Source organism: Nicotiana tabacum, chromosome 17 (assembly GCF_000715075.1).
Source record: "Nicotiana tabacum cultivar K326 chromosome 17, ASM71507v2, whole genome shotgun sequence".
Classification (NCBI taxonomy): Eukaryota; Viridiplantae; Streptophyta; class Magnoliopsida; order Solanales; family Solanaceae; genus Nicotiana; species Nicotiana tabacum.
Window position 1 is genome coordinate 107,077,222 of NC_134096.1, and position 23,709 is coordinate 107,100,930.

The following is a 23,709-nucleotide window of genomic DNA, read 5'->3' on the forward strand; positions in this document are numbered from 1 at the left end:
TTAGACATAAACCACAACAGAATGAAGTGGCAGAACGTATGAACCGGACTTTACTGGAGAAGGTACGGTGTATGTTGTCCAATGCTGGCTTGGGCAAAGAATTTTGGGCTGAGGCAATTACATATGCATGCCACCTCATTAATCGTCTACCATCTGCTGCTATTGATGGCAAGACACCATTTGAAAAATGGTATGGAAAACCTGCTGTAGATTATGACTCTTTGCACGTGTTTGGCTCAATTGCATACTATCATGTGAAAGAGTCAAAATTGGATCCGAGAGCAAAGAAGGCTATATTTATGGGGATTACTTCTGGAGTCAAAGGATACCGCTTATGGTGTCCAGAGACAAGGAATATTATATTCAGCAGAGATGTTACCTTTGATGAATCTGCCATAACAGATAAGGTGACAGTTGAAGATGTCAAACAAACTGGTGGTGCATCAAAGCAGGTGGAGTTTGAGGGAAAATTTATTTTTCCTACACAAGAAGCAGAGGAGGAAACTCATGAAGATTACCCACTGGAAGAAGAGTCAGTAGAGAGGGAGATTCCAACTCAGGAACCTCGATAACAACTTGAATCAATAGCAACCAGCAGGCCAAAAAGGACAATAACGAAACCTGTTCGTCTCATAGAGATGGTTGCTTGCGCAACCTCAATTGTAGCTGATGGTGTTCCTACCACTTATAAAGACGCAATCCAAAGTTCAGAAGAAGATAAGTGGAGGATTGCTATGAATGAAGAAATGCAGTCCCTTTATCAGAATCATACATGGAAATTGGCCAATCTCCCGAAGGGAAAGAAAACAATTGGGTGCAAATGGATATTTGCAAAGAAAGAAGGATTTCCTAACCAAGAAGATGTTCGCTACAAAGCAAGATTAGTGGCCAAAGGATATGCTCAGAAGGAGGGAATTGATTACAATGAAGTATTTTCTCCAGTTGTAAAACATTCCTCCATTAGAATTATGTTGGCTTTGGTAGCACAGTTGGATTTGGAACTAGTTCAGATGGATGTAAAAACTGCGTTTTTACATGGAAACTTGGAGGAGAAAATCTACATGAATCAGCCAGAAGGATTCAAAGTTGCTAGAAAAGAAAATATGGTATGCAAACTTGAAAAATCATTGTACGGATTGAAACAATCTTCTAGACAATGGTACAAGCGATTTGACAAGTTTATGTTGCGGCAAGGGTACAAGAGAAGCAAATACGATCATTGTGTGTATTTGCGCAAACTTAATGATGGTTCCTTTGTATATCTTCTCCTATATGTTGATGATATGTTGATAACTTCCAAGAATTCGGAAGAAATTAATAAGTTGAAGATTCAACTGAAGGAGGAGTTCGAGATGAAGGATCTGGGTGAGGCAAAGAAAATTCTTGGCATGGAGATAATAAGAGATAGACGTTTAAAGAAACTCTGTTTATCTCAGAAAGAATATTTGAAGAGAGTACTACAGCGTTTTGGCATAGATAAGAAGACTAAGCCAATTAGTACGCCACTTGCTCCCCATTTTAAGCTAAGTACTACTATGTCGCCAAAGGATGAAACTGAACAGGAGTATATGTCAAGGGTACCATACGCAAATGCTGTTGGTAGCTTGATGTATGCAATGGTTTGTACGAGACCTCACATTTCACAAGTCGTTGGAGTTATTAGCAGATATATGCATAATCCAGGAAAGGAGCATTGGCAAGCTGTAAAATGGATTCTACGGTATATTCATAGTACTGTAGATGTTGGGTTAGTTTTTGAGCATGAAGGCTATCGGTCTGTAATTGGATATTGTGACTCAGATTTTGCGGGTGATCTGGACAAATGAAGGTCAACTACTAGTTATGTGTTTACTTTTGCAAAGGCACCAGTTAGTTGAAAGTCTACTTTACAGTCAATAGTTGCTTTGTCTACAACAGAGGCAGAGTACATGGCTATTACAGAGGCTGTGAAGGAGGCAATTTGGCTTCAGGGGTTGCTAAAGGAGCTTGGTATTGAACAAAAAAATATTATAATTTTTTGTGATAGTCAAAGTGCTATTCAATTAGCGAAGAACCAAGTTTATCATCCAAGGACGAAGCACATTGATGTTCGATATCATTTCGTACGAGAAATCATAGAAGAAGGTGGAGTCACGGTGAAGAAAATTCATAATACGGAGAACCCTGCTGATATGCTGACAAAAGTGGTGACTGCGGTCAAGTTTCAACATTGTTTGGATTTGATCAACATTGTTGAACACTAAAAATTGAAGATAAAGACACAACTAAAATTTGTTATTGAGAGAAAATTGAAGATGTGGAATTTTGTCAAGGTGGAGATTTGTTAAAATTGTCAAAAGTCCCACATCGGCGGATGACAATTTTGAATGGGAATTTCACTCTATAAAAGGAGACCTAATGTTTAGGATTTAAGTACACCTCTCATTTGCCTTTTTTTTTTTTTTATCTTTTTAAGGCATTTGTATCTTCTCTCTTTAGTATTATTTCAATTGTAATTTTGGAGTGGAATAAAATATTGATTGTGTCCGAGGAAGTAGGCAAAATTGGCCGAACCTCGTAAATTCTGGTGTTCTTTTATTGTTGTCTTATTGTCTTGTTTATTATTTAGTGGTTGTCATAATTTTTGGTATAGTAGTTGTGACTCATTCACACTATATGCATTTGACTTCCGCAACAAATTTAATTTATTCTGCTTCTTCGTTAAGTTTCAACAGATGATAGACTTCAAATTAGACGGTGTCTTATAATTTTCCAGATTCTGTTCCTACGTACATTTACTTTCCAGCGTCATTTTGGTGCAGGATATGAATATCCATCCAATAAATGTGCTTCTTTAAAAAGGTTCCTAGGAATAGCTGAGTAGATCACAACCAAGCTAACATGACTACTAAAGCTCAACTAAAGGCAGACTTTTCTTTTGGTTATCGTTTCTACAAAGTTTCGATCAAACTATACAGCACGGATTATAAATATTGGCTTCTGGGCACTTCGAATATTTAAAAGATAGACCTTTTGCTTCATCATTTTCCTGAACTTGTTCTATTTACTAAACTTGTAATCTGTCCACGTTAATGAATTCCAAATATTCGACCAAAAATGAATCATCGAAGGATATCCAAACCTTATGATTTTGATCTCTACTGTTGGTTCTTCCAAGTTGCAGCTGTCTTAAGTTTGATCTCATTAGTCATGTGGCTTTGTTTGATTCCAAGAAATCCAATTTTTACTCTTGTTGATTTCTCCTTCCTTGACTTGAACGTTAAGAATTCTTCTCTCCTTGGCGACAACAATTCTGTAATTTTAAACCTTGAAATTTTCAATCCCAACAAAGGTATGAGCATTTACTATAATGATATCAACTTCACTTTGAATTACAATGGTTTGGTTGTAGGCAGAAGTTCTACACAAGGGATTTACCAAGGCCACAAAAACATTGCAAGAAAGGAAGTGCAAATGTATAATGTTGATGAGCTATTTTGGCAAGGAATTGGCAATGGAAGTATAGATTTCGTAGTTCGTTTCGAAACAAAAGTTAAGCTTAAGATATTCAAATGGAGGACGAAGCTACGACAGATAAATTATGTAGCATATATGAGTAATATGACGATGAGTTCTAATGGAACTATATCTGGTGAAAGCTTGTTAAATTGTACCCCCAAAACTTTGCACTTTTGACATAAACTGAAACTTAGGACCCGTTTGGCCATAGATTTTGCCAAAATAAACTTGGGTTTTATTTGGTAAACACATGTTTGGCCATAGATTTTGCCTACATTTTGGCCAAATCTCAAGTCCCAAATCCCAAATTCCAAAACCAGCTCAATAGCTGGTTTTGGGCCAAAATATCACTATTATATTTTTTAAAAATTGTCCGAAACTTTTGTATTTTATAAAAGAACCCACCATTTATTATTTTGTAATGATGTTGTTTCGTCTTCTCGGTCATCTGATAGTGTATCATGTAGTTCATTATAAAAATGATAATTTTGTATCAAATTTATTTATGTTCAAGACTATGGTTTGCGATAATATAATGAATGTTATTGATAATGGTACCGTTGGGTATTTGTGATAATTTTTAGAACTTATGGGTATAAGTCATATTTCAGGTTTTTCCAAACCAAACTTCACCCAAAATAGATGTCCAAACACATTTTCATCTTCAAACTAAACTTCACCCAAATCAGATTTTTCAGAATAAATTTGGGAATCTATGGCCAAACGCTAGCTTAAGGTGTGTTCTGTCACGATATGTCGAAACTACTTCTTACTAGGTCAAGTGGTAAAATTAGCTTACCAAAATTCTCTTAAGGTCATTCTATTTAAATAAAAAAAGAATAAAGAAAAGAAAGAGAAAATGATTTAGAAAAGCAAAAGCACAAAAGGAATGAAATTTATGGAACCCACTTAAATAAAGAGAAATAAAAAGGAAATGATAACAAGTTGCAATGGGTGGCTGAAACATAATTGCAAAACCAATTTGTGTAGTTAGTCTTGCACAGTGCATAAGACTTGCAATTTGCAAGCTGTAAAATGCAAGTTGCATAACCATGCAATATGATTGGTTCAATGTTTGGCCGGTTCTCCTACAAATGGGAGCTTCGTTCGTTCAATTTAAGTACACCAAAACAAAGGAAAGCAATAGAAGTTAGAGATATTAATCCAAAGATTATAGTCTGTGAGATAAATAATGAGTGTTAGTAATATTGTAGTGAGGTATTTTAAATAAAGAGTGTTATTTCTTTCAAAATTGTAGTAGTCTTTTGACACTACTAAGTTGTAATATTATAGTGGTAATATTGATCCGCTCGAGTATCGTATTTACCTCGTTAAAAGAGTTAGTGTCGTTGTTACTCTCTTGTGTTATTATTATTTGCCGTTGATATTATTTCTGGGCGTGATTATTATTTTTTCTCAACAACGTGGTACCAGAGCCATGGCAAATAATGGTATGTTATTTTTTTAGTACCCCGTCTCACGAAAGATAATTATGAAAAATGGTGTCTACGTATGAAAGCCATTCTTGGCTCCCAGGATGTGTGGAAAATCGTAGATAGAGGGTATGCAAAACCCGATAATGAGGAAGCTCTGCCTCAAAATGAAAAAGATGTCTTGGCAAAGACAAGGAAGAAGGATCAACAAGCCCTCACGTTTATCCACCAATATTTGGATGATGCCATGTTTGAGAAGGTGTCAGATGCTACTACCTCAAAGGAAGCTTGGGAGATTTTACAAAATTCTCTTGAAGGAGTTGACAAGGTGAGGAAGGTAAAGCTTCAAACTCTAAGGGCTGATTTTCAAGTTTTAAAAATGAAAGAATCCGAATGCATTTCGGATTATTGTTCAAAAGTAAAGGCTGTTGTAAATCAACTATAAAGACACGGGGAGGACATAGAAGATGTCCGTGTGGTAAAAAAAAAGTTCTTCACACTTTAACACCTAAATTTGATTTTGTGGTGTGTGCTATTGAGGAGTCTAAAGATTTAGACTCTATGATGGTGGAGCAATTGGAGGGTTCTTTACAGGCCTACGAAAAAAGATCAAAAGGAGACAAGAAGTGTCATTGGAACAACTTCTTAAAATTCAGGCATCCTTTAAAGAGTATGGAGGTGAAAAAAGCTATCGAGGAAACGGACGAGTACGAGGCCGTGGCGGTCATGGAAGAGGAATAAGTAACGGTAACAACTTCAATAATGAAGTTAAAATCTACCAAATATTTAGAGGTCGTGGTCGTGGACATAGAGGAGGAAGAGGACGCGACTACCACCAAGAAAATAATGGACAAAGGTATGACAAATCAAAAATTGAGTGTTATAATTGTCACAAATTTGGCCATTACTCTTGGAAATATCGTAGCAATGTTGAAAAAAAGCTAACCTTGTTGACGACAAGAAAGAAGAGGATTAGTCAACGTTGTTGCTGGCACTCAAGGAAGAAGACAGGGATAATTGTAGCTCGTGGTATTTGAAAAATAGAGCAAGCATTCATATGTGTGGATGCAAAGAGAAGTTTGTGGAGATCAATAAAACGGTGAGAGGTAATGTGTCCTTTGGAGATACCTCAAAGATTCAAATCGAAGGGATACGTACGATTCTGATCTCCTGTAAAGATGGTAGTCACAAGCTAATTCAAGATGTTTATTATGTGCAAAATTAAAAAGTAATATTTTGAGTTTTGGCCAACTTCTTTAAAAAGAATATAAGATCCACATGAAAAATATGCATTTTGGCTTAGAGATTCAAGTGGAATTCTAATTGCTAAAGTGCATATGGCAAAGAATAGATTATTTTTTCTGAATCTTAAAACAATTGATGCAAAGTGTTTGAAGGCTAATGTTCAAGATGAATCATGGTGTTGGCACATATGATTTGGGAACTTGAATTTTGAAGCGCTCAAATCAATGGGAGAAAAGAACATGGTGCATGGAATGCCATCAATCAACCATCCGAATCAATTTTGTGAAGCTTGTCTTCTTGAAAAACATGCAAGGAGGAGTTTTCCAAAGGAGGCCATGTCAAGATCAACCAATCCTCTCCAGCTTGTTCACACTAATGTGTGTGGGCCAATCAAGCTACCTTCATTTGGTAAAAGTAAATACTTTCACCTCTTCATTGATGACTTTAGTAAAAAGACTTGGGTTTATTTCTTGAACAAAAAATCTGAAGCTTTTGCTGCTTTTACAAATTTCAAAGTACGTGTGGAAAAAAAAGTGGCTATGAAATAAAATCTTTAAGGTCCGATAGAGGAGGCGAATTCATTTCAAGAGAATTTAATGACTTTTGTCAATCTCATGGAATTCGTCGCCCTCTAACGGTGCCCTATTCACCTCAACAAAATGGAGTTGCAGAGAGAAAGAATCGAATAATTCTTAATATGGCTAGATGTATGTTGAAAGCTAAAAGTATGCCTAAGGAATTTTGGGCCGAAGCTATTTCTTGTGCAATTTATTTGAACAACAGGTCTCCAACAAGGAATGTTAGAGATCAAACCCCTCAAGAAGCAAGGAGTGGAAGAAAGCCAAGTGTCAAGCACTTGAGAATATTTGGGAGCATAGCATATGCTCATGTGCCACAGCAAGGGAGAGTGAAGCTTGACGATCGAAGTGTCAAGCATGTGTTTGTTGGCTATGATACGAGTTCAAAAGGATACAAGTTATACAACCCAAGCAGCGGCAAGGTGGTGGTGAGTCATGATGTTGAATTTGATGAAGAATTGGCATGGAATTGGGAAGCTCATGAAGAAACTTCATATGATTTTCTTCCATACTTTGGTGATGAAGAAGAACCAGCGACCATAGAACATGTGCAAGATGCAACTCCACCTCCTTCTCCAACCAATGTCGCATCTCCTTCTTCTCAACAAAGTTCAAATGAACAACTGCAACGGACGAGGAGTATTCAAGAGCTCTATGATGGCACGGAAGAAGTTACTAATTTTGATTTTTTATATTGTCTCTTTGTTGATAATAAACCAATGAACTTTGATGAAGTTGTTACATATAAAAGGTGGAGACAAGCCATGGAGGAGGAGATCGAGTCAATAGAGAAGAACAACACTTAGGAGTTAACAACTCCTCCCAAGGGTCATCACGCAATTGGAATAAAATGGGTATACAAGACAAAGAAGAATGTTGATGGAGATGTGGAGAGATACAAGGCACGACTTGTGGATAAAGGCTACAAGCAAAGGCAAGGCATTGACTATGAAGAAGTCTATGCACCTGTTGCCTGTATGGAGACGATTCGTTTGCTGATCTCTTTGGCGGCGCAAATGAAGTGGGAGATCCATCAACTAGATATCAAGTCAGCCATCTTGAATGTCTATCTTGAAAAGAAGTCTATGTTGAAAACCATTGGCCTATGTGGTAAAAAATTATGAAGATAAAGTGTTGCGATTGAATAAAGCTTTATATGGATTAAAGCAAGCCCCACGAGCATGGAATAGTTGCATCGACAAGTATTTTCAAGACAATGGGTTTACTCGTTGTGTCCATGAATATGCTCTTTACCTTAAAGTTCATACTAATGGAGATATCTTGCTTATTTGTATTTATGTTGATGATCTTATTTTCATGGGTAATAACCCAAGTTTATTTGAAACTTTTAAAAAAATATGTCCCGTGAGTTCGAGATGAGAGACGTAGGGCTCATGTCATACTATTTGGGCCTAGAAATGAAGCAGATGGAGGATGGAATTTTAATCTCTCAAGAAAGCTATACAAAAGAGATATTGAAGAAGGTTAACATGCTCGATTGCAACCCTGTGAACACACCCATGGAGAGTGGGATAAAATTGTCCAAATTTAATGAAGGAGAAAAAGTGGATCCCACATTCTTTAAAAGTCTTGTAGGAAGTTTGAGGTACTTGACTTCTACCAGGCCAGATATACTCTTTGCAGTTGGAGTAGTAAGTCGATTCATGGAAGCTCCTACCTCCACTCATTTAAAAGTCACTAGAAGAATTCTTCATTACCTAAAAGGTATGATCGACTATGGGTTATTTTATTCTTCTTCTAATGATTTCAACTTTATGGGATATTATGATAGTGATTATGCGGGAGATATTGATGATAGAAAAAACACAACTGTTTTTGTATTTTTCTTGGGTAATTTTGTTATTTCCTGGAGTTCAAAGAACAGTCCATTGTTACTCTCTCGACCTGTGAAGCCGAATATGTAGCAGCAACATCATGTACCTGTGATGCTATTTGGCTGAAAAGATTATTAAAGGAGCTCAATTTTTCACTAATTGAAGCTACATAGATTTGTATTGACAACAAAGCTGTACAGTCACTTGCCAAGAATCCGGTATATCATAATCGGAGCAAGCATATAGATACAAGATATCACTTCATCAGAGAATACATTGCCAAGAAGAAAATCGAGCTCAAACATGTAAAGTCTCATGATCAAGTTGCAAATATCTTTACAAAGCCTCTCAAATTTTAAGATTTCTAGAGATTGAGATCAAATCTTGGAATGAAGAAGAAAAATAAAAATTAAGGGGGAAATTTGTGGGACTTATTTAAATAAAAAAGGAATAAAGAAAAGAAAGAGAAAATGATTTAGAAAAGCAAAAGCAAAAGCAAAAGCAATGAAATTTGTGGAACTCACTTAAATAAAAAGAAATAAAAGAAAATGGTAACAAGTTGCAATGGGCGGCTGGAACATAATTGCAAAACCAATTTGTGTAGTTGGTTTTGGACGGTACAACAAGTTTTAAATTATAACAAGACTTGCAATTTGCAAGCTGTAAATTGCAAGTTGCAGAACCATGCAATATGATTGGTTCAATGTTTGGCAGGTTCTCCTATAAATAGGAGCTTCGTTCGTTAAGTACACCAAAACAAAGAGAAGCAATAGAAGTTAGAGAGAATAATCCACATATTGTAGTCTGTGAGATAAATAGTAAGTGTCAGTAATACTGTAGTGAGGTATTTTAAATATAAATTGTTATTTCTTTCAAAATTATAATAGTCTCTTGACACTAAGTTGTAATATTATAGTGATAATATTGGTACGCTCGGGTATTGTATTTACCTCGTTAAAAGAGTTGCTATCGTTGTTACTCTCTTGTGTTATTATTATTTGTCGTGTATATTATTTCTGGGCGGGATTATTATTTTTTCCCAACATGACCAACTCCCACGAGGAGAATATTTTTAATAGCAGCAGAATAAGTAAAATCTACTCTCTTTCCTATTTATATAACAAAATATAGTTATTTCAACATAAACTATAAACATGTGATCCTATTAATAAATTTTAAGGAATTAATATAATAATTCACACAAAAAATAAATGTTCTAACCCTCGTATCATATCGATTACTCTAACTTTGTTTTTTGATAAAGAGAGTTTTGTTTCTTTATTTACAAGCATTGATTTGGAGAGGGAAGTACGCTTGAATGGTATTTGTAAATGAATAACGAAATTGCAGAGAACTTCTTTCATTGCAGGACTTATGATATGCTATGACTCCTAGTGATCTGTTAGGACTTACACATCCATCAAAAAAATTCTAGTGATCTGTCAAGATTTATGAACAATTTATTATAAAGTTACAACATAATTTGTACTAAAATTCCGGTGATCCTAAAGGATTTGTGGCAAGTCAAGTTTTACTTTGTAATTTTTTTAGGCACCACGAGTATATTGATAAAATTTACTCTTTTCCACGTGGCGTGCACGAAAAATCTCGCCTGGTGAGAGAGGCTTAGAAATCAAGATGGATGACAGTACCCACTATTGGGTTCGGCAAGCCCTCTTGCTCCAGAGATAGTGGTCATCGAAAGGTTAAGCATTCAAAAGGTGGACGTGCATACTGTGAGACCCAGTCAACTGCGCCCGTACATCGTGGACATCGGACGTTACGCTGAAACAGTTGCGACTATTGAGGATCTCGCTCTCTACTACCTAACCCCCTGGCGCGCTGGCCCAAAACTCGGAGCGGCAACACTCCCTATACTACTATAATTGTCGTCCTAACACTTCGAGAGAGGGGAAATCATCTTGTATTAGAATCGTTTTTGAATAGCTTTGTAACTTGATCTTTCCTGCCATCGAAGATTGTTTGAAGATTGAAAATCAAGAAGAATCTCCTTTGCTTATCATTCTGTTTAATCTGCACGTCTATGCCAAGTCATGTAGTATATAAGTTTATAAAATAATGTCATATTATTATAATTAAAACTTTATAATATGCATGAAATAATAAAGTATACGTTTATGTAATGATAAGTGTGGATCGTCGTATGATGATTTTTCGTCCTCTTCACTAATACTATTGCTGATTTATCTAGTTTCTCAACTATGTTGCATCAATATCTTCAAGTTTATATCTCTTAAATAATTAATTCCTTCGTGTTTTCGCTTTTCTTATCAATCTTGACAAGAACAATGAATTATTAATATTTACTGTCTTGTAGCATTGGCAAGACGGATGCCATTGCTCATCTTTAACCTATAATATGAATCCTATACATAAAAATTAAATTCAAGCATAATGCTAAATACTACTCTTTCCTTCATACTACACTTGATACATTTTAACTGAGCATAGAGTTTAAAAAGAAAGAATTTTTATTGAAACTTGTGATTTAACAAGCCATAAATATTTGTGCGGTTATAAATTATTTAATTAAGGGTAAAATAAAAATTTAAAATAATATTATTTCTATCTATAAAATGTGCATCATATAAATTGGGACAAAATGAGTAATAGATTGCGTTTCTCTCTCAAGAGATACCAAATTCACAAAAGGTCATCAATTTTGGAATAATATATAAATATAAACATGATTTAATCTCATGATCCCAAAACAATAAATCAAGTTTCAAGTATAGATATGACTCCTCCAAATAAAATATTTATCATCCCTTAATTTGAAATAAGCATGATCTTTTTAACATAGTTACGATAATTTTTTTATTGTTTTTATTTGGCCGTGTAACGACCCGATCAGTTATTTTGCTTTCTAGATCCCCTTTCGCCTAATTAAGACTCCCCGTATGTGTTTTACTGTTTTATGACCTGTGGGGATAGTTGGTTTAGGTTTGGAAGGGTTCGGGTTGAAATTAGAACACTTAGTTCCTTAATAGTAGCCTATATTAGTTAAGTTTGACTTGAGTCAACGTTTTGAGTAAATGTCCTTGGAGCCGGGATTTGACGGTTCCAATAGGTTCATATGATGATTTTGGACTTGGGTGTGTGTTCGGATCGGGTTTCAGATAACATGAGAGCGTTCGACACTTAATATTGGAAGTTGGTGCATTGAAGGTTTTTCAAGTTCTTTAATTTTTATTTGGAGTAGACTTTGGTGTTATTGAGGTCCATTTGGGATTCCGATTCTGGAAATAGTTTTGTATGGTGATTTATAACTTGCACGTAAAATTTGGCGTCATTCCGAGTTGATTTGATAGGAATCAGACGCGCGTAAGCATTTTTAGAAGTTTTTTAGTTGCATGTCGAATTCATGTGTTTTGGGATCCAATTCGTAATTCTAGATGTTATTTTGGTTTTTCGATCACGCGAGCGGGTCCATATTATGTTGGTGAATGTGTGAGTGTATTTGGATGGGTCCCTGGGCCTTGGATGTAAAACGAATTGGAATCGGACTCGGGTTTGGACATAGGGGAACTGCTGGTGGCTTCAGGTCTGGTGCGTTCGCACCTGCGTGGATTTGGACGCAGAAGCGGCCCATCTATCACGCCCCGAACCTGGGGGGCGAGACCGGCACCTGGTGCCTCACCTAACCTAGCGTACCAACTTGTGACTAAGGAACTCTGAACATATAATGTCATAATTTGGCCATGGGGTCACATTGCAAGACAATTTGCGAAGCAAAATATAAAACTGAACGGAAACTGGCGCTGACTAAACATCAATATAAAGCTGGACCGCCAAGGCCGTCATAACTACTACAGCTGAGAAACTAACAAAATATACATACCGGGCCTACAAGCCCAATATACTGCACTAACTGACAAGATATGTCTACAAGCCTCTACTGAGGGACCCGACCTACCCATAACATATATACATAAAGAAGATGTACACGAAACCCTAGACCCGAAAACTCTGAAGGATGTGGAGCTTACCGATCAGGCTGAACTCGGAAAACACCTACTGAGGAGGTCTATCCGTCTGTCTATCTGAACCTGCATGCATGAAATGCAACGTCCCCAGAAAAGGGACATCAATACTAAATAATGTACCGAGTATGTAAGGCAATAACATAACTAAAAGCTGAAAGTGAACTGATAATATAATAGCTGAAAGTAATTAGAAGTCAAAGATGATCTGGCGATATACTTACCCGTTGATACTGACTCAACTCCTTCAATATAGTAAGTAAAATAAATGTTTGGCCCTATAAGGCTCGGTACATGTAACTGCTCGGCCGTAGTAGGCTCGCTCATACGCGCTCGTCCATACTAGGCTCTGTATCTCGGCCATCCTGAGCTTTCTCATAGGCGCTCAGCCACAGTAGGCTCGGTATATAACTTACTATCTAATCAGAGGTTGCCCAAGGCTCGGTATATAACTTACTATCTAATCAGAGGTTGCCCAATATGGGTCTGCCCATTGATTATAGCTCGATGGCGGTGAAAATATTGTAATGCTTGCCCACCAATTATAGCTCGATGGCGGTAAAAATGCTATAATATTGTATATATATAGACCCTCTGCTCTCTTGACTGGAAGAAGACAATACTCAATTGAATATAAAGTCCCGATAAGGGAGAATACTGTAACTTATGAGACTAGGATAATGTATATAAATTCGGGAGTATGAACTTCTCTTTATGTCTCGTTATCAAACACATGTAGTTACGAGATCATGCCAAAATGAAGGAAGGGCATAGCCTTAAAATACCTTATCACAATCTTTCCAATCACCAATTTGAACTCGCCTCTTCGCACATTAATCTACGACAACGATAATAATACTATCATTAAGTTACAAAAGGTACAACTATCGCACAACGAACGACAAGCTTATTTTGTATTAAAACGGGCAGCATCTCCCCTATAATCCTTACTTCCTCCAAATTAAAGATAGCACCAACAACACAAGAACGCAACAAAAACAACCTATATACATTATTTTTCAACCTTATATACACCACAAAATACTACAAAACAGCCTAACACACCCCAATCTCTTCATACACAAAATGACCACCGTAGTAGTGTCAAATAGCCCGAAAATATTATGACGAACGATCAGCCCACCACCCTGAATTTATGTGGTGTTTCTCTACACCCTTCCTCCTCCAAAACTCTACAAAATAGTAGTAAAATACGTAGCCCAACAGCAACACAAAATAGTCCACAAACCAGTCTACTACAAGTAAATAACTCAAACTCACGACTTCTGATCACTGTCCCGTGAGTTCTTACAAATATAGAACGACTTACTATGCATTTACAGCATAAAAATGGATGAAAGAGAGCAGTAAACTTACCTTATTTTTTGGATAACTCAGCTCCTATCTTGGTTCTTCAAACTCTAGGTTCTTACCTCCAATTATAACTTGAAAGGGAGAGAAACTCAATTAGGGATTGTGGGCAATATTTGGAAGGATTTTGCAGATATTATGTCTGGTTATTGTGACTTATTATCAGTATAATATATGAAGGAGATAGGCCTTTAAAATGGCCTTTTTGGATGACCCGAACTGGCCCAGTTTTGGATTCTCATTTAAGTAAGTAGGTGACAGTCTGCGCAGTCTCGCAAAAATGCTCATATCTCTCTACTCCGATATAGTATTGACAAACGATTTAATGAGTTAGAAAATAGACTCATATATCTTCAATTTTATGGGTGGAACACCCCATAACTCTAAGTATATTAGGAGAAAATCGCAGTTACATTTGACCTAAAGTTTCAGTTAAACTTATGAACGTAACTTGTGATGACTTTCATCGACTTTTTTTCCACCACTCGCTTGACTTCAAAACATAACACACGACTATTATACGACTAAAATAACTCATAACATAACCTTCTTATCATGTTAAACACCCTGGTCTCACCCCAAAAGTACATGTTATAACATCCCCATCTTGTCGACTTTGGACGAAACATTATTTTCTTTAATTCCTTTAGCTTCTGAACCTTCCAACCCTCTTTGTACTTGTTGGTCATGATCTTCAATATTTGTAACCGCCGAGGTAACATGATTAACTTACTTTATATATTTTCAAAGATGATCTCATTTTTTGTCCTACATTAGTTTGCTCACGATGCACTTTTACGTACGAAAATATAGGGTGTAACATCATTCCCCCTTTGGGAACATTCATCCTCGAATGTTTACTCTTAGAGACTTTTGAAAATTTTTGCCAGAGTCTCCTCCGTACACTAGACTAAAACCAACATGCACGCAGCCAGAAAACATACTATGCATGACACACATGGCCAATGTCTATAAATAGCAACACTTTGCCTCACACAGCCGTAAATCATAAATACTAAAAGTCAAGAAATAAGAGCTTACCTGATGACCTACTAGCCTGAATAGAGTTATGTTATAGCATCCCATCTCGAGCCATATCTTCAGTTAGAAATAGGTGGGGGTATTTAGACTTCATTTCTTCCTCCGCTTCCCACGTCATCTCTTCCCCATTCTTACTTCTCTATAAAACCTTCACGAAAGCTACCTCCTTATTTCTTAGCTTGCGGATTTGTCGGTCAAGGATGGCAACTGAAATTTCCTCGTATGACAAGTCCTCCGTAATCTGTACATCATTTGTGGGAACCACTCTAGTAGGATTGCCAATGCACTTCCATAGCATAGATACATGAAAAAATGGATGGTCTGACTCCAATTCTGAGGGCAATTCTAACTCATAAGCTATTTGGCCCACTCTCTGAATGATCCTATAAGGCCCAATATACCTTGGGCTAAGCTTGCCTTTCTTGCCAAACCTCATCACTCCCTTCATATGTGATACCTTTAAGAATACCTAGTCATTAACCCCGAACTCTAAGTCTCGTCGGCGCACGTCAGAATATGACTTCTGACAACTCTGAGCTATCAACAATCGCTCCCGGATAAGATTTACTTTCTCTACGGCCTGCTGAACCAGGTCTGGCACATGTAACCAAGATTCTCCAACATCAAACCACCCTATAGGAGATGTGCACTTACGCCCATACAAAGCCTCATACGGATCCATCTGGATACTGGAGTGATAACTGTTATTATATGCAAACTCGATATGAGGTAGATGTTCATCCCAACTTCTTTTAAACTCCAACACACATGCTTGTAACATATCCTCGAGCGTCTGAATTGTGCACTCGGCTTGTCTATTAGTCTGTGGATGAAATATTGTGCTGAGATTCACTTGAGTCCCTAGACCTCTCTGAAATGACCTCCAAAAATATGCTGTAAACTAGGCCCCACGGTCAGATATAATAGATACTGGTACTCCGTGTAGCCGCACTATCTCCTTAATATATAACTTTGCATAATCTTCTACTGTATATGTAGATCTGACAGGTAGGAAATGAGATAATTTCGTGAGCCTATTGACTATCACCCATATAGAATCGAACTTACGATGAGAACGAGGTAAACCCATGACAAAGTACATGTTTAGCTCCTCCCATTTCCACGTCGGGATCTCTATAGTCTGCATTAGCCCTCCGGGCTTCTGATGCTCTCGTCGACGCAGGATGAATGGAGTACCACGAATAATGTGCCTCTGACATAATCCTGTCTCATAGCCCTGCTACATCTGGAACACACAGACGACCCCTGTATCTGAGAACCCCATCTCCCTTAAGCTCTAACAATGGCTTCTTCTGCTGCGAAACTCGCTCTCTCAACTTGACTAACTTTGGGTCCTCGTACTGCCTTTCCTTTACTTCAGCTATGAGAGATGATTTTGCAGTGTTTTGGAGTACAACTCCACCATCGTCAAAATCTACTAACCAAACCCCCAAACAAGCCAGTTGATGAATATCTCTAGTTAATTGTCTTTTCACGGCCTCTACATATGCTAAGCTACCCATAGATCGGCGACTTAAGGCATCTGCTATAATATTAGCTTTCCCTGGATGGTAGAGAATGTTAACATCGTAATATTTCAATAACTCAAGCCATCGCCTCTGTTGCAAATTCAACTGTTTTTGCTTGAAGATATATTGCAGGCTCTTATGATCAGTAAATACATCAACATGAACACCATATAAATAATGCCGCCATATCTTAAGTGCATGGACAACTGCAGCTAACTCGAGGTCGTGAGTTGGATAATTCTTCTCGTGCTTACTTAACTACCTTGAAACATACACAATTACCTTCCCATATTGCATCAGGACACATCCTAACCCGACACCTGAGACATCACAATACACGGCATAACCCTCTGGACCCTCTAGAAGTGTTAGAACTGACGTTGAGGTCAACCTATTCTTAAGCTCTTGGAAACTCCGCTCGCAAGCCTCCGTCCACTGAAACTTAGTTGCTTTCTGCGTCAACTTCGTCAATGGTGCCGAAAGGGAAGAAAAACCCTCTACGAACCTTCGGTAGTATCCTGCTAAGCCTAGAAAGCTACGAACCTCTATCAGAGTGGTAGGTCCAGGCCAAGATTTCATGGCCTCAGTCTTCTGAGTGTCTAGCTTTATACCTTCATCAGATACAATATGCCTCAAGAATGCTACAGACTTCAACCAGAACTCACATTTAGAAAACTTAGCATACAACTTACGATCACTGAGGGTTTGGAGTAATGCTCACAGGTGGTCCGCATGCTCATCCTCTGAACTTGAATAAACCATAATATCATCAATTAATACTATCACGGACAAATCTAAAAATGGGCGGAATAGGCTATTCACCAAGTCCATAAATACAGTGGGTGCATTCGTCAACCCGAAGGACATGACAAGGAACTCGAAGTGGCCATATCGGGTCCTAAAGGCCGTCTTCGGAATATCTTTCTCCCGAACTCTGACCTGGTGGTATCCCGACCTCAAATCTATCTTTGAAAAGAATCTAGCCCCCTACAACTGATCAAACAAGTTATCGATCCTTCGAAGTGGATACGTATTCTTAATATTTACCTTGTTCAGCTGCCTATAATCGATACACATCCTCAGCGAGCCGTCTTTCTTCCGCACAAATAGTACCGGTGCACCCCAAGGTGAGGTACTAGACCTGATGAAACCTTTCTCCATCAAATCTTTTAACTGCTCCTTCAACTCTTTCAATTCGGTAGGTGCCATTCTATACGGAGGGATGTATATTTGTTGAGTTCCTAGAAGCAATTCGATGCTAAAATCAATCTCTCGCTCTAGAGGAATACCTGGAATCTCATCTGGAAACACATCTGCATACTCTTTGACTACAGGAATAGACTGAAGTGTAGGTATCTCAGCATCTGCATCTCTAACTCGCACAATATGATAAATGCACCATTTTGCGATCATTTTTCTCGCATTCAGATAGGAAATAAACCTACCTCTAGGTGTCGCTGTATTACCTACCCATTCAAGGACTAGCTCACCCAGAAAATGAAATCTGGCTACCTTTGCTCGACAATCAACTGTGGCATAGCAAGATGCCAACCAGTCCATGCCCATGATAGCATCAAAATCCATCATCTCTAGCTCAAATAGGTCGGCTAAGGTCTGACAACTACAAACTGTCACCGTACAACCTCGGCAAACCCGTCTAGCAATAATCGGTTCTTCGACCGGTGTAGATACTGCAAAAGTATCACTTAGTATTTCAGGCACTATACCAAACTTCCCCACGACAAATGGGGTAGTATACGATAAAGTAGATATTGGGTCTATCAAGGCATAAGCATCGTGAGAGCAAATGGGCAATACACCTGTCACAACGTATGGTTAAGACTCCTGGTCTTGTCGACCCGCTAAAGCATAGATACGGTTTTGATTACCACCTGAACTAGAACCTCTACCTCTGCCTCGACCTCTACCAGCCGAAGACTGAGACTTGCACCCTGAAGGATGCACGAACATAGATGATCCTGTTGCTGAACTCACTGCATTGGCCCAAGTGTCCTCTACCACAGATGTCACACCGCGGAGGAAATGACCATGTCTGCCTTGAACCTCATTGTCGCTGCAAACCCGACGCCCGTGAGCTCTCACCTAGTCCTGACTAAGTATATCGGTCATACCTGTAACCCTGTAATTGAGGTGGCGGAGGCCTAGGTGGCCGTCCGAAGTACTGGGGCCTATAACTACCCTGAGATTGCTCCTGAGACCTGGGAAATCTCATCCTCTTATGCTGCCCTTACTCAGTCCTCTCTGTTCCCTGCTGCCAACACCTACCCCTTTGTATATTCTGAGCGAATGCCTGAATCTGGGAGATATCCATACTATCCTACAATGCAGCCGTGGCACATGCCTCGGTCAACTCTGGGGCTAACCCTGATATAAACCCGTGGATCCTGTCCCGCATAGTAATAGATATGGATGGTGCATACCTGGCCAATGAGTCAAAACGGAGAATATACTCCCGAACACTCATATTGCCCCGCTTGAGGGCTAGAAACTGATCGAACCGAGCCTGTCAGATTTCCCACGGTAAGTACTGGTCAAGGAAGGCATCTGAAATTTTTTCCCAAATAGCTGGAGATGCATCACGTTCCCTGGACCTCTCCCATCCTTCGTACCAAAGGATGGCTATATCTCGGAGTCGAAAAGATGCTAGCTCAACTGCCTCTTTCTCTATGGCATGCATAACCCGAAAGATCCTGTGAAGCTAATCTATGAAATATTGCAGGTCCTCCCTCTGATCTGTCCCCGTGAACTCTGGGGGACTCAAAGTAATAACACTCGGACCCTTGAACTCCCAGACCCCTCAGAAGATCCTGCACTAGCTGATGCCCTAGCTTGTTACTGGGTAGCTACCAACTGGGTCAACAGATGCACCGCACTCCTCAAGTCCTGATTTGATGGAAGTGGAGTGGGAACTGGATGTGTGGTATCCCTAGGAATCTCCTCAGGTGGTGGAGGAGCCGGTAATGGCTAAGTAGGGGTCTTTCCCTCGGCCTCAGAATGGGCCCCATCTACTGGGGGTACCCTACTAGTCCCCTCACCTGCTGTTGTATCTCCCCTCTGACTAGTCGTAGTCTTCCTATTCACCGTCATCTGTGTATACAAACACCAACACGTAATTTTAACTCAAATTTCATATAACTCAGTTCTACAACACGATTTAGATTTGAAAAAAGGGTAACCAACTACTAAATGCCCATAGTTCCCTGCTTATATAATGTTGTGCACAACACATCTATAAACAAGACCCTACTAGACACGACTTGTAGACTCCCTAGGAGAGAACTGCTCTAATACCACTTTTGTCACGCCCCGAGCCTGGGAGGCAAGACCGGCACCCGGTGCCTCACCTAACCTAGCGTACCAACTTGCGACTAAGGGACTTTGAACATATAATGTTATAATTTGGCCATGGACATTGCAAGACAATTTACAAAGCAAAATATAAAACTGAACCGAAACTACCGCTGACTAAACATCAATATAAAGCTGGGCTGACAAGGCTGTCATAACTACCACAGCTGACAAACCAATAAAATATACGTACCAGGCCTACAAGCCCAACATACTACACTAACTGACAGGATATGTCTACAAGCCTCTACTGATGGATGTATTGTGATCGGAACAGGGCCCTGAACTACCCATAATATATATACATACATACAAAAGATGTACATGAAACCCTAAACCCGACAACTACAAAGGACGTGGAGCTTACCGATTAGGCTGAACTCAGGAAACACCTACTGAGGAGGTCTACCATATGTCTATATGAACCTCCACGCATGAAATGCAACGTCCCGAGAAAAGGGACATCAGTACGAAATAATATACCGAGTATGTAAGGCAATAAAATAACTGAAAGCTGAAACTTAACTGATAATATAATAACTGAAAGTAACTGGGAGTCAAAGATGATCTTGAGATATACTTACCTGTTGATACTGACTCAATTCTCTCGATATAGTAAGTAAAATAAATATACGGCCCTATAAAGCTCGGTACATGTAAATACTTGGCCGTAGTAGGCTCGCTCGTAGGTGTTTGGCCATACTAGGATAGGTATCTCGGCCATTCTATGCTCCCTCATAGGTGCTCAGCCACAGTAGGCTCGGTATATAACTTACCATCTGATCAGAGGTTTCCCAATAGGGGTCTGCCCACCGATTATAGCTCGATGGTGGTGAAAATACTGTAAAACTATATATATATAGACCTTCTGCTCTCTTGACTAGAAGAAGACAATATATATATATATATATATATATATATAGACCCTCTGCTCTCTTGACTGGAAGAAGACAATACTCAATTGAATATAAAGTTCCGATAAGGGAGAATACTATAACTTATGAGACTAGGATAATGTATATAAATTCGGGAATATGAACTTCTCTTTATGCCTCGTTATCAAACACATGTAGTTACGAGATCGTGCCAAAATGAAGGAAGGGTTTAGCCTTAACATACCTTATCACAATCTTTCCAATCATCAAGTTGAATTCGCCTCTTCGCACCTTAATCTACAACAATGATAATAATACTATCATTAAGTTACGAAAGGTACAACTATCGCACAACGAACGACAAGCTTATTTTATATTAAAACGGGCAGCATCTCCCCCATAATCCTTACTTCCTCCAAATTCAAGATAACACCAACAACACAAGAACGCAATAATAAAAACCTATATACATTAGTTTCCAACCTTATATACACCACAAAATACTACAAAACAGCCCAACATACCCCAATCTCTTCATACACAAAACGACCACCCTAGTAGTGTCAAACAATCCGAAAATGTTATGACGAACGACCATCCCACCACCCTGAATTTATATGGTATTTCTCCATATCCTTCCTACTAAAAAACTCCACAAAATAGTAGTAAAACACGCAGCCCAACAATAACACAAAATAGCCCACAAAATAGTGTGCTATAAGTGAATAACTCCAACTCACGGCTTCCGATCACCGTCCCGTGAGTTCTTACAAATATAGAACTACTTACTATGCATTTACAACAGAAAAAAATGGATAAAGAGAGAAGTAAAGTTACCTTATTTTTTGGATAACTCAGCTCCTATCTTGATTTTTCAAACTCTAGGTTTTTACCTCCAATTAGAACTTGAAAGGGAGAGAAAATCAATTAGGGTTTGTGGGCAATTTTTGGAAGGATTTTGCAGATCTTATGTCTGGTTATTGTGCCTTATTATAAATATAATATATGAAGGAGATAGTCCTTTAAAAAGGCTTCTTTGGATGACCCGAACTGGCCCATATTTGGATTCTCATTTAAGCAAGTAGGTGACAATCTGCGCAGTCTCGCAAAAATGCCCATATCTCATTTTTTCAAATATGATCTCATTTTTTGTCCTACATTAGTTTGCTCACAACACACTTTTACGTACGAAAATATAGGGTGTAACACCATCGATCGCAGAAGCGGCATAGAGTAGATTGGCTAGTGGTCGCATAAGCGAAAGGTTTACCGTAGGTGCGAGGCAAGTGATCGTAGGTGCGGGATAGGCCAAGAAGGCTTAGGGTCAGATGAGCGGGCTTTTCTCCATAGGTGCGAGTGCGCAGATGCGGACCATCTCCACATAAGCGGATGCGCAGGTGCACATGCTTCTCCGCAGAAGTAGACTTGTCCAAGCTTGGTGAGGACCGCACCTACGATGGATTTTCTGCACATGCGACGTCACAGGTGCGACCAAAGGTCCGTAGAAGCGAAAATTGCTAGGCAGTGAGGCCTTTTAATATGAGACTTAGGCCATTTTTTCTCAAATTGCATTTGAACTTAGGCGATTTTGAGAGTACATTTGAGGGGGATTCTCATCAATATCCTAAGGTAAGTAACTCCCACCCATTTTCAAGTTAATTATGCAGATTTTAGGTATATTAAACAAGGAAAAATTGTGAAAACTTGTGGGATTTGTGAGGAATCAAGGGTTTTGGTAAATTTGGGATTTGACCATGAATTTGGTGATGGAAATGGGAACAAATTATATATTTGAGTTCGGGAGTTCATGGGTAACAATTATATTAAAATATTTTTGAAATTTGGGCACGTGAGCCCGGGGATGAATTTCATTAATCTTCCAACTTGAGTTGGATAACTACTATAAAAGCTAAAATATGGACCTTGAGCATATATTTACTTGTTTATATGACTTTTGTTTAGTTTAGGAGTCTTCAGTGTCGTTTGAAGGGTTTTAGTGAGGTTGGAGATTCGGATTGAAGACTTGGGACCGAGGTAAGTCTCTTGCCTAACTTTGTAAGAGAGAACTCATCCCCTTAAGCGTATTATTGTTGTGTGTTACTTGTATGGGGAGCTACGTACGCACGAGGTGACGAAAGTCCGTGCGCAGCTATATTCCATGATATATCCGGGTAGACTTAGATTCACATCATGCTTTTGATCGTACTGCTGTATTTATTATTCGTATTAATTTCCTTAATTAGGGCCGAGACTAGGGATTTAAATTTGCGAATATCGACTTAGCCTTCTTATTTCAAAAAAGTTAGGGAATACTTAATAAACTGTAAAAATTCATGTCTTCTCGCCTCGCAAGTACTTCCGCGGGCGAGGTAAATTTCTCTACTCTAATGGGATAGGGTCGTTCACCTCGACGGGATGATAACATCGCTCTTATGGTATCGGGCAGTTCGCCTCGGCAGAATGATAACACTATTCTTATGGGATCGGTCCGTTCGCCTCAGCAGTATGATGGTAACATTATCCTTATGGGATTGGATCGTTCGCCTCAGTAGTACTGAGTACCACTATTCTTATGGGATCAGGCCGTTCGTCTCGGCAATATCGTGCTTAATAACCGAAACGGGTCCCAGTTTGGGTAATTGAGTTAGTGTCTTCACGATCAGTTAGGAGTTGCTGGTGATGTGATACAGACTCCTGTGGTATTTATTGTAGTTGTTTTTAATTGTTTCATTGATACCTATTGTATGCTCACCTTGTCTACTTTATGCACTTATATTATTATTATTGACCTCTAGTAAGTGTCAAGTCAACCCCTCGTCACTGCTTCTTCGAGGTTAGACTAGATACTTACTGGGTACGTGTTATTTTCCATACTCATATTATACTTATGCACTGATATGCAGGTACTGAGACAGGTTCCACCAGTGGTCA

At 38.7% G+C, this 23,709-nt stretch overlaps 1 protein-coding gene across 1 annotated transcript; it reads left to right on the plus strand.

The window, feature by feature from the left end:
- Positions 1-3,096: 3,096 nt before the first annotated feature.
- LOC142172030 (protein NDR1-like) lies at positions 3,097-3,675 on the plus strand. The gene has a single exon (XM_075235782.1). It carries the CDS (start codon positions 3,097-3,099, stop codon positions 3,673-3,675), a length of 579 nt encoding a protein of 192 aa, XP_075091883.1.
- The last annotated feature ends 20,034 nt before the right edge of the window (positions 3,676-23,709 follow it).

Excerpts from the sequence above, each read along its gene's own strand:
- LOC142172030 (XM_075235782.1), top strand. The coding sequence starts at position 3,097 with ATGAATCATCGAAGGATATCCAAACCTTATGATTTTGATCTCTACTGT.